Source organism: Protomyctophum bolini, assembly GCF_963924005.1.
Source record: "Protomyctophum bolini genome assembly, chromosome: 1".
Taxonomy (NCBI): Eukaryota; Metazoa; Chordata; class Actinopteri; order Myctophiformes; family Myctophidae; genus Protomyctophum; species Protomyctophum bolini.
Genome location: NC_137862.1, coordinates 21,669,580 through 21,682,079, shown reverse-complemented (window position 1 = coordinate 21,682,079; position 12,500 = coordinate 21,669,580). Strand labels below are relative to the sequence as shown.

Genomic DNA, 12,500 nt, shown 5'->3' with positions numbered 1-12,500 from the left:
AATAATGTGTTTGTGTGTGTGTGTGTGTGTGTGTGTGTGTGTGTGTGTGTGTGTGTGTGTGTGTGTGTCTGTCTGTCTGTCTGTCTGTGTGTGTGTGTGTGTGTGTGTGTGTGTGTGTGTGTGTGTGTGTGTGTGTGTGTGTGATCTTATATTTCTTCTCACGTGTGTGTGTGTGTGTGTGTGTGTGTGTCAGGATGAAGAGTGGTGTGAGCAGTCTGCAGATGTCCGCTCCCAGGTCAAGTTCTTTGAACAGCTGGAGAGAATAGAGAAACAGAGGAAAGATGAACAAGAGAGAGAAATCCTGTTGAAGGCTGCTAAAGTAAGTTATTGGCACCCCCGTCTCCCTGTTCTGTTCCTGCGTGCGTGCGTGCGTGCGTGCGTGCGTGGAATATGGAATGTGGATACTAATGTATGTTTGCTTTCACGTGCATGTGTTCTAATGTATGTTTGCTTGCATGTGTGTGTTTTAGCAAATGTTTGCCTGTATGTGTGTGTGTTTTTGTTTATGTTTGCTTGCGTGTGCGTGTGTGCATGTGCGTGTGCGCACGCGTGCGCGCCTGTGTGTGCGCGTGTGTGTGTTCATGCGTGAGCGCATGTGTGTGTCTCACCGGTACAGAGTGCAGTATATGTGTGTATTTTAGTTTGTGTGTGTGTGTGTGTTTGTGTGTCGCTCTGACAGATGAATTGGAGTGTGACACCAGTGGATGGAGTGACCTTAGTGTGTCCTCGCGGGCTCCAGGCCTCAGGCCTCTCATGTCCTGCCTCTGTCCCTGCACGCACGCACGCACGCACGCACGCACGCACGCACGCACGCACGCACGCACGCACGCACGCAGTCCCACGCATCCTCTCGCATCCTCTCCAAAACAGGGCAGGGACAAAGAGAAGTCTTGACACCTTAAACCACATGAAAATGTGTTCAAATAGAACCTTGTACATATTTATAGATATCTGCCTATCTCTGTCAGAAAGTAAAATAGGAAGATTTTCACTCTCACTGAGCATTAGTGACAGTGATTTTATTGTCTCCACCAGGCCGAAGGCATGGGGAGAGGGTATTTTTTTTGCACTCCGTCCGTCCGTGTGTGTGTGTGTGTGTGTGTGTGTGTGTGTGTGTGTGTGTGTGTGCGTGCGCGTCCGTCCGTTACCAGCTATTCTCCGGCACCGTTAACCCAGTCGATACCAAATTTTGCACACACACTCCCTGGATGCCGACGATGAACCTCTGCCCCAGATTTTCCAGAACGGCCTTTTATAGCGCCACCATGGGGCCGACTTTTGAAACACATTTTTTTTTTGCTATTAGTCCTCCAGATTCTGTCCCGCAAATCGTTACACACTATCTCTATAGTCTTGTGTTCAAGACGGATCTTTCACAGACTTTCCTACTAGGCTGAGGAATGTCCCACCCTTTTGCACATTGGCCTGTTATAGTGTCACCAACAGGTGGATTTTTGCAAAACACATTTTTGGAACAAAATTCCTCAAATCATCCAATTGCCATCCAAGGCGTAAGAAGAAATGTCACCCTATTATAGCGCCACCAGGAGGCCACAACCTGACCTGCCCTGGTGGAGACCTGTTTTATTGTGATGTCCCAATGGATTAGTGGTTGTGACATCGTTTTGAGGCTTTGAGAATTATTAAAAAAATCAATCAAAAAAATTTCACTTAATGTTAAAAGTTCAGTTTTTTGGATGCAATTGAGGTCAGAAGACCTAGAAAAGGTCACCAGACCTTTAAAGGTGTAGGGAAACGGAAATGGTGGGCATTTTATTTTGAAGTTTCAGACGGTTTCAACTTGAAACGCCGCTCTGAAGTTTCTGAACCAATCAGAGCGTCACATCCCTTCAGGCGATGGGACGGTAGCTATGCTATACACAGGAGCATGGTGTGTGTTTGTTTACAAGTCAGATAGTCAGCCAGCTGTACCAGTTTACTGTTATGTGGCTTATTTCTACCCTATAATGTTTTCAGATACATATTTTAGCGTGATGATTACGTTGAAACTGAGTAATACACTGTCTGGATGTTATCTTGAATGGGAATAGGAGGATTTCTGTAATCAGCAGCAGCTGTGTTGGACGGATGCTTAATTTTTATTGGCTTTTATCGATGTGTATCTCTACACGTCATCACGCAGCACGTTCTCGTTTTCAGGAAGTAGTTTAAAAAATATTTTTATGGACTTTTGATATAAAAACACACAGAAATTAATTTGCCAATGTTTTTGGCATCCATTGTTAGGTATGCCCATAAGATGACCACGGATATGGTCTAAAAGTGTGAAAAACTTATTTTTCATTTCACTACGCCTTTAATATCGGACATCTCGAGACAGGATAGCTCCTATACACTGTCTCACTAAAGCCAGATGTATACTTAGTTGTGTGCTAGTGTCTCACACCGAAGATAGCTGATCTATAAGCTTGTAGATCGGGTATAGTTTCAGTGCTAGACTAAATGCATGTCCAAGTATAAATCAGAGCAGCATGCCCTTCTTTGATTTCTGGTGATTTAATTTGGGTATGCAGGTATGCACCTGTAACTATAATTTGAAGAATAAATTTGAAGAGATCACCAGCAACTTTTAAAAAAAAGAGAGAAAAAGAGAATCTTTTGCGAATGAAAATGCCCTGTGGTGAAACATTAGCCTGAAAGCTGGCTTAATTTAATTAATTTTGAATGGTGCCAATGTCCTGCAGTAAAGATCTTCATTGCGGCAAACCTCGCTGTCTTAATTGCATTATTACTTTTCGGCCCTTCCCGCAAAGGATATTACAAAACCGTGTCACTGATGAATACTGCCCACTCAGACAGTGACCTAACCTTTACGATTCTTACTTTGACACTTTTTTTTTCTTTCTTTTTTGAATTTCATAGTCAGAATGCCTCGCCCAGAAACTGCCTCGCCTAAGGAAAAGCTATTAAACGCTACCTAGCTTTATTTGTTTGGTTGTGTTCATGAAAAAAGGCATAATCTCAGCAGCTTCTCTGCAAACTGTGTCATAAAAAGTTGGAGCTGCAAGGTTTTTTAGTTGGCCATTGTCACCTTTCGGTTCTGCTCGGTTAAAATACCTTATTTATTTGTTTACTTTTTAATGTGAAAGGCTCCATTCATTAGCAGGATTAATAAAGATTTAATTTTTTACAGTTTTAATTATCTTCCACTGCACATCCATAGGGGATCCTCTCACAGCCCTGTGGATGACAAGAGCCCTATTAAAGCAGACGGAAGCAGAAAAGTGGCCCTTATTGCACACAAGTATTACATGCATGTACTGTATAGGGCCTTTCTATCTTTGGTTTCGACTGCAGAACCACTCCTATCCGGCCCCCTTGGCAATAACACTATAGAAGCACAGGAATCTGCTGCCTTAGAAGCTGTCATCGCCCATTTAGAATTAAGGCACATATACATCTACAGTAGGCTCTAATGCAGCTTGACAGCGAGTCGCAGGTTCGATTCCCGGGCCTTTCCTGCGTGTCACTCCCCGTCTCTCTCGCGCTATTTCCTGGCTATCTCTAAGATGTACTATCCAAATTGGGGCTTTTCTGTCTTTATTTGGATAGTGCATCTTAGAGATAGCCAGGAAATAGTGCGAGAGAGAATAAAGTTTGCCATACAAGCCAATCCCAGAGCAACCGGTTTGGAGGATAGCATAACAATGTAGATCAGGGATGCACCCTGCCCTCTCCTGCTAAGACGATGTGGAGAGACAGAGGAGGTGGAGCTCATTTGGGTTCATGTGATAGCCCATTCCGTCCACCATGGCGTGGCAACTTGGACAGCGCATTCGCTAGCGTGCGAGGCTGCTTGGCAGGGGCACTCGTGGGCTTGCCTCGCGGGTCACTCTGCATGCCTCGCAAAGCCTTAAAGGACAACTTTGGTTTTTTTCAACGAAGGTTCATGTTTTAGGTTGTTATTAGAGAAAGTAAAAGATGAGTGTTCATTTTTTTTCATTTGCAGCTTTCTTTCGTTTTAGTGATCTTAGCTATTTTTGACAGGGGGGCGGGAGCATTCGAACATGGGGCTAAATATGTATTCTTTTATACAATTTTATCGCAATTTATTTTTGTATTATTTACTATAGTCCTACTAGACCCCAGGAAATTACATCTGTCCACAAAAGATCACAGGATCGACTGAATGTGAGGGGGGGGGGTACTATAGGGCAGGGGTTCTCAACCCGTGGGTCGCGACCCCTCAGGGGGGGGGGGTCGCCAAATGATTTTGGGGGGGTCCCCAAATTATTTTATTGCAACTGAATGTCTGGAAAATTAATTAAGAGTTAAATTAAGAGTTTACATATAGTACACAATACATAGTGCATTCATAAACTTTCCTTAATGATTATATCTGGTTTCAGTATTAATTTATGATGTCGCGAGACATGGCCAAAGCTTTTCCAGGGGTCCCCAGCCAAAAACGTTGAGAACCCCTGCTATAGGAGGATGCCATATTGTGGCTCAACATGTCAGTTTGTCACCCCAACAGCAGGTCAGGTGTCCAGTGCTGGAGGATCCCCTCCACCATACACAGCTGGTGATGCAAATGTGGTGTCAAAACCTTTGTGTGTGTGTGTGCGTGCGTGCGTGTGTGTGTGCGTGCGTGCATGGCTGCGTGCGTGCGTGCGCGGAGTATGCGCGTCCGCATGTACGCGTGTGTATGCAGGAATCGAGGGCAGCTGCCAGAGGAGATGTAAAGCGTGCCAGTGGCACCGCTGCCCTTTGTAAACAGTCCATCTGCATCACCCGCCCCCACCCCTCCACATCAGCCTCCCACCGCTGAACCGCGCCGCAAGAGCTCCTAGCCGCTAATTTGACCCCTTGAATAAGAGATCGTCTAAAATAATCCTGCCCCACCCTCTCTCTCTCTCTCTCTCCCCCCCCTCCTCGCTCCCACTGTCGTCCATTTAAAATATGACTGGGTCTAGAGGGATGCACTCGGCCGACCGGAGGGCAAACGCATTAGTCTTAGTTGAGATACCGACCAGTACGTGAACCGCCTGATATATTTAAAGCCAATTAGCAGAGGAGGAGGAGGGTGTGAGGGGAACGGGGCTCTTTGACCGTACCAGAGAGAGAGAGAGAGATATGAGGCAATGAGTGGGAAGTCTTTGGGAGTAGAACCGAAGGCCACGGTTTTCTCATTGCATTACTGTGGCAGAGAACAGAGTTTCTAAGGAGAAAAGTCCATGCAGATTTTGAAATAAACGTGTAGCATGAGGATTCGGACAAAAGCAATATCAGGCAAATTAGAGGGAGAGATGTCCACTTAACCACATGGACCCTATTCTGGCCAATGGGCATGCCATAATAGGCATGCCCATTATGGCATCTGTGAAAATCTACAACCTTGCAGCCCATTAGATCGGCTATTTTCTGCGAAGTGTTTTGATGTAGATGGGGGAAATGGTGGGGGCCACGTATAGATCCCTGGGGGACCTCCCCCCCGCCCCACGAAATATATACTGTGGGGTTTAAGTGGTTAAGAAACGGGGAGGGGGCGGACTGACACTTTTGCTGATGCTAGCGTATACACTGTCGGGACTGTGGCCACAATTGGAATAGTGTATGGTGGATTCCTTGTGTGGTTTGTGTGTATATGGCATGTTTAGCCAGTCATGTTTAAGCTGTCATTTGGCCTGTAGTTGTCAGTCTAACATGAGGCTGTGTGGCGAAGGATTCCCAGGGACCATCACATTCACCCAGATCCCAGCTCCTGATTAAAATAGAAGTGCTGTGTTGTTACGCCAGGGACACGCACGCACGCACACACGCACACAGACACACACACACACACACACACACACACACACACACACACACACACACACACACACACACACACACACACACCTCATTGGACAAGATTCCAGAAACACAAGAGAGACATACCTCAAAGTATAGGCAGAGGCAGACACACACAGTGTGTGCGCGTGTGCACGTGTGTGTGTGTGTGTGTGTGTGTGTGTGCGTGTGTGCTGGCTCGTGCAGAATTTTTAATAACCTCTTTTGATTAGAAGTGCCCTCGGGCGGCTTATTTAGGGCTGGATTTGGAGCGGGGGGTTTAAAGGGCAGCAGCCCCTGGGGGTGTCGCTTCGCTGCACTTCTCTGAATTCAAATACGCTGTCCTTGACACCCCCATCCACCCCCCTCCCTGTATCCTGTTCCCATTTTGTACTTTTTTTTTTCACAGGGTGGCCGCAACAGATGAGGGGTCTCCTTAAACCAGCTGTTAACCTCTTGTTTTTACCCCCCCTCCCTTCTTCTTCTTCTTCTTCTTCTATCCCCCTTTTTACTGCAGAGTCGCTCCAGGCAAGAGGACCCAGAGCAGGCGCGGCTCAAACAGAGAGCCAAGGAGGTAAGCCGCCACCGAGATCATTACCCTTGACATTTCCCAGAGACTCCTGCGTATTAATTTTTCATGCCCCACTACTATACATATGTAATGCCATTTTTAAAAGTCGGACTTAAAAAGTTTTGGAGGGAATTATTCAGCGGGCTGATTGATGTGTGTAAAAAGGGGGTGAATTTTTATACACGCCCCCACCCCTTGTCCTCATCTTTCCTCTCCTTCCTTTTGTGACAGTCACATGTTTTACTAACTGGTAACTGCTGTTCGCTGTTCGGTGTGCTGGTGGGTGGAATCCAGTTGTGAACCGGAGGGTCTCACAGCATGCACTGATGCACTTTTTCTGTAATAACTATTTGCATTAAAATAAGCAATAACCTCACTTTACCTGCATGAGAGCTCAGGCAGAAGTGCTGCGACTGATGTAGAAAGGCAGCCGGTTTGCTGGTTGATATATCACAAAGTCGTTTTTAGTCCCGCCTTTTTATTGAGGAGTGATGTCGTATGGCACATGAATTCTCAGCGGGATGTTGAAGTTGTATGTAGACAATTCTCCTGTTTAGTGGTTGGTTAACATTGTGTACGAAAGACACCGGAAGTTTCTGAATTCCCCCCACCACCACCGCCCCTTATTTTGTTTACTCCTGAAGTGCAAAAAATAACTTCCGTAATAAGGATCAAGAGAGAGTTGTAATGGTAAAGTTTAGGAAACGGGTAGTAATACAGAAACACACACCATAACACCTCTTGCGGTAGAGACTAGCGTTTCTCCTCACTTTCTCTCCCTGCCTCTTTCTTGTTGCCCTCAGCTTTTTAGAGATCTTTTACTAGGAGTGCAAAAGATAAACCACACCTGTTGTTGTTGAGATGGAACTTTTTCAACGGCAGAGAGAGGCTTTCTCCTATAACTTTCTCTCCTTTCGTCTTGATGCTGCTCTACGCTGTTTTTTGGGGGGCTTTTTGTGAGCCTGTTCGTTACAGCGACTCACACACAACGAGCCAGCAAGCAGGTGTCAGTGTTTTGCTCAAGGGTACTTTTACAGGGTGCACATGGCTGCGGCCATCCATGGAAACATGTCCGTCTCGGCGCTCTCCTCTTTGCACTGCCCAACGTTGACATCTTTCAACGGGATGAACCGTTCTCTAAATGAGCTTTTAGAGGAACGTTCTAGGCTGGATCTCCAGCTCTATATGCCCATAAGCCCCTGCATATGCAAATGAAGCAATGTAATAGGCTGCGTGATAGGTCCACCCTGGGGGCACGGGGGATGGAAGAGGGAGAGTGTGTGGGGGTTGGGGGGAGGGAGGGGGCATGTGATCAAAGTGGATCTCCTCCCCGTTAACCCATTCTGACCTGAGATCAGATTCATACGAGGTTTCCACTGGACACACACTGGTCTGATTAACCCATTCTGACCTGAGATCAGATTCTAAAAAATGTCAGTCGTTCTTCGATTTTTCAAAAATAGCAGACCTACAAGCTCGTATCGCGCCACTCGGTGGCGCGATATGAGCTTGTAGATCTGCTATTTTTCAATAGGTAAAGCATAACATGATGCTAACACCAAAATGGGTGCCCGGTCAGAATGGGTTAAGTGGCAGGCCGCTTGTCATCTGGATACAGACAGATTAGCTCCTCGCCAAGCAACGTGGCGAGGGAGCGATCACGCGCCGCGAAATGCATGCGTCTTCTCGTTCTCATTTTAAATTTGAAAAGGGAAATGAGGGGAACATGCACGTGTGTCTCTGTGCGTGCGCGTGTGTGTGTGTGTGTGTGTGTGTGTGTGCGTGTGTGTGCGTGTGTGTGCGTGTGTGTGTGTGTGTGTGTGTGTGTGTGTGTGTGATATGGGGGTTTGTAATTGTTACTTCATGATATGCTTCCCTACTGTGTGACAGACAGGAGGAGAAAGCCAACCGGTCCCCAGACCTCCTGCCAACACACACTCTTTCTCTTTTGCTCGACTCTTTCTTTTACTCCCCCCCCCCCCCACACACACACACACACACACACACACACATGAAGACGCACACACACACACACACGCGAGCACACACACGTGCGCACTACACTATAGTACTTAGTACAGGTCACAACATGGATCATTCAGAACATCTGACATTATGCCTACACTATAGTACTTATCAGGTCACAACATGGACCATTCATATGCATCCAGCCAGGGTCACTCCTGTGTGTGTGTGTGTGTGTGTGAGTGTGTGTGTGTGTGTGTGTGTGTGTGTGTGTGTGTGTGTGTGTGTGTGTGTGTGTGTGTGTGTGTGTGTGTGTGTGTGTGTGTGTGTGTGTGTGTGTGTGCGCGTTTGGGTGTGAGAACTGCAGAGTCTGTCTGTCTGCACAAGTTTCATCAGGATAATGAGCCCTGGCCACTCTTTTAGAACACACGCACGCACTTTTAACATTGTCCTATTATAGCGCCACTAGGATGCACATTTCTTCCAAACATCACAAACTTTCCTGACCTGGTGTAGACCTGGGCTCCAAGAGCACTTTTTCTATAGTTTCTGCGGCTGAGCTTTTCGGCTAATTGGGTTTGCGTATGGAGATAGATCCTTTGTTTTGAACGCCTAGTCCACACCTGTTTGGCTGTGGCTTTGCTGTCTGTCTGTCTATAACACAATAGGGCTTAAGTCAAGTGGGTAATATTATACGTTGACCACATACAGTGGTAGCGCAAGACCCAAAAGAGAAATTAGACGTTTGCCCCGGCTTCTTTATGGAAGACACACACAAAGAGGATATTTACATCACGACCCATAAAAAGTGTGCGAAACGGTGTTGTATCACGAAACACTGGTCAGGCTCAGGACCCGTGTTGCAAATTAATCGTCTTTTATGCGCCCACTGTCACTCTTCCCTGTCCTATACAAATAAACATACGAGTGCCACGAAGACAATGTTCTAAAAAGAAAGAAATGGGAAAAACGAACATGGCTGTGTGACTTTATGTGGCCCTTCAGATTGATGTTTACAGTAGGTCATTCAAATGCCATCTGTGTGCCTTGCAGATGTAGGCATTGATTCTGGCTCTGACTGCATCGCAGGAGCGTGCAAACAGAACCAGCCACAGAATTAAATTCAGTCACCCTGCAAGAACTTGGCCTGCATGAAGGCACAGTTACACATACATAAAGTGTGATCAAATTGATATTTAAGCTCAATTAATTTCAAATTAACTTACTCTCCAAATGTATCCAACCAGTATCCTACTTCTTCTACCTGATGGCTACATAATACATATTGCAGATAATATTCGTCCTCTATCCAGAGTCAGTGTCGAAGTGTCCTTGAGCAAGACTCTGAACCCCTAATTGCTCCCGATGTGCAGGTTGGTGCCTTGCATGGTTTCCTCCGCCATCGTTGTATGAATGTGTGAATGTAATGCACAATCGGACAAAATACAACCACCCCAATTGTATATTGCGACTACGGTCGCAGATTACTATGAAAACCCGCAAAACCTGTCAGTCACACTAAAACCTGTCCGCCCGTCACACCTCGTGACACGCTCCATATATGGCTGTCAGTCCATCACGCCTTGTGATACTGACCTCATCAAACCCTGGATAGCCATACATGGAGAAGACTGGATCATCACCTAGATCTGCATGGAGCCGGCCAGCAACTCTACATCTGACCTAGCTCTGGTCCATAGCCTTCTACTGCTTCTACGATTCTGCCCTGCAGTATAAGGCTATATGGGACTTTCAGTTTTAAATCTCAAATCGAAATCAGACCAGCCTCTCCTCTTTAACGTAAATAAAAACAACGTTTTTGCGACTCACCAAAACAAAGGCGGGTTGTGTCTACTTTCCTTAGTGAAGGAAAGATATTCCCCGGTGGAAACAAAATCCCCTTTTGGCCAAAAAGTACCGTTTATACGTGTGGTGGGGGGCTCAGAGTGCGTCCACTATAAGGAAAGTAGGCTTTCTAATGACACAACCCGCCTTTGTTTTGGTGAGTAGCAAAAACATTCAAGAGGAGAGGCTGGTCTGATTTCGATTTGAGATTTAAAACTGAAAGTCCCATATAGCCTTATACTGCAGGGAAGAATCGTAGAAGCAGTAGAAGGCTAGGACCAGAGCTACATCTGACCTCAACCCCTTAGAGCTCCATATATGGAGCCGAGTAGCCGACCTATTCTGACATTCCATATGTTGATTCTTCCCCATCCTTCCTTCCTCTTCCATGTCTCCCTTTTGACTGATACCTGTCCATCCAAACTCTAGATGGGCCTGGCCCAAAGTTATTAGTGCAGCCACAGCCGGAGAAAACCATAGTTCTCAACAGGCCCGAAAATGAAGGCGTGGCCCTACCTGGGCCCTAACTCGGCTGGCCTGAGGCCCCGCTAGACCTTACTAATTAGCACACATTTTACACCCTACCTGGCCCGAAAACGTAAAATAATAATAATAATAATAATTATACAAAATAATAAAAAGGTCCATATATGGGCATTCCCAGACCTATTGTTTCAGCGCCCTTTAGGGCGAGGGCACTTCTCACCCTCAGTGTGTCTTACTGGTATTAACATACGGTACTATACTATACAGATTGCACAAAATTACATTTTATTCATTAAGAAAAGTTTTATAGTGTCGCTTTAACCTTTTCTGCTCTGCTAAAAGCAGAGATACACTCATAAAGAAATAGTAAACATAGCTACCATCACTGCAGGCTAACACAAAATGAACATGGTTGGATTTGAAATACATCAGTATAATGCACCATATGAACCTACATGTATACAATGAATGCATACGATGATTGTGGGTACTGGAATAAGAAACCTGTTCTTCTCCCATTTGTGCAGTTTCTTCACATAATGTAATTAATTAATCCTAGCCGCACTCTCTGTCTGCGTATCTGCCGTTGACTGACAATTTTACCCAGCAGCATCCCTGTCCCCGTCTGGCATAGTTGCCAGGAGAGTTCTAGCATGGAGAGGGTATAAAGCCAGGCAGTCCAGCGCCACTGTTTCCTCCATTCACATGGTATTTGGCCGAAAGGTCAGATGAGCTATTTCAGAAAGGCCCCCAGTGAAAATCAATGGGAAAAACGAGCAGCCCCATTCCTGTTTAGCTGTTGTTGTTGCTGCTGCTGCTGCTGTTGGGTCTGCACTCACCCAGTCTGTACCGACACCCAGGCAGGATGCCAGGCAACGCTTTGTCAGAGAGAGAGAGAGAGGGAGGGATAGAGAGAGAGAGAGAGAGAGAGAGGGAGTGATAGAGAGAGGGAGGGAGAGGGTATAGGGAGGCCAAAAAAGAGGGGAAGGAGATGGCAAAAAAGGAGAGAGAACCAGGTAGAAAAAAGGTGTTAGAGAGAGAGAGGGAGAAGTGAGAGTGTGAAATGGTGAGAGGGCGGGCCGGCAGAGATACATCACAGTGTCAGACACACAGACACACTGCGGCCACAGATTCATCATCACAGCCCCGTCTGCAGGCGCAACTGGACACAGGAAGCGAGTGAACAAGAGAAGAGAGGGGAGAAGAGAAGGACAAAGAGAGAGAGAGATAGAGAACAGGAGAGCAGACAAATGGACCTCTTCTACAGCTGGCTGTGGAAAAGGATTCCTCTTTTAAAAGTTATCCCAAGAGCTCCTGTAATGTTGTTTTAATAGTGGGATAATTTTACCCACTATAACAGCTGCTGCTGAACTTTGAGTTTAATGTTTAGTTCAGTGCTGATATTTGTATACTATACTATACTATACACTATACTATTGTGTGTGTGTGTGTGTGTGTGTGTGTGTGTGTGTGTGTGTGTGTGTGTGTGTGTGTGTGTGTGTGTGTGTGTGTGTGTGTGTGTGTGTGTGTGTGTGTGTGTGTGTGTGTGTGTGTGTGTGTGCGTGCGTGTGTGTTTGTGTCGATGTATATCCTAGCAGTCCGTGTGCAAGAACCCTTCAAGGTGCTAGCTGTGCCAGAGTCCAAGTCAAAAGCTCACTGGTCAGTAACGGACAGTGTAGTGGTATGTTTTAAGCTGTGTGTGTGTGTGTGTGTGTGTGTGTGTGTGTGTGTGTGTGTGTGTGTGCACGCACACATGCGTGCGTGTGACTCTTAACCCCTATAGAATAGTCCGGGACGCCGGGGCAGGCACATGGCCCCTCGGCACTGCTCCTAGTTGCAC

General features: G+C 46.2%; 1 protein-coding gene across 1 annotated transcript in view; it reads left to right on the top strand.

The window, feature by feature from the left end:
* Nucleotides 1-12,500, top strand: part of LOC308318850 (transcription initiation factor TFIID subunit 4) — a 118,696-nt gene that overhangs the window by 49,820 nt on the left and 56,376 nt on the right. The window contains exons 11-12 of the mRNA XM_080768523.1: nucleotides 194-319; nucleotides 6,311-6,367. Coding sequence (XP_080624649.1) covers nucleotides 194-319; nucleotides 6,311-6,367 — 183 coding nt within the window. The remainder of the gene's footprint in view (nucleotides 1-193; nucleotides 320-6,310; nucleotides 6,368-12,500) is intronic.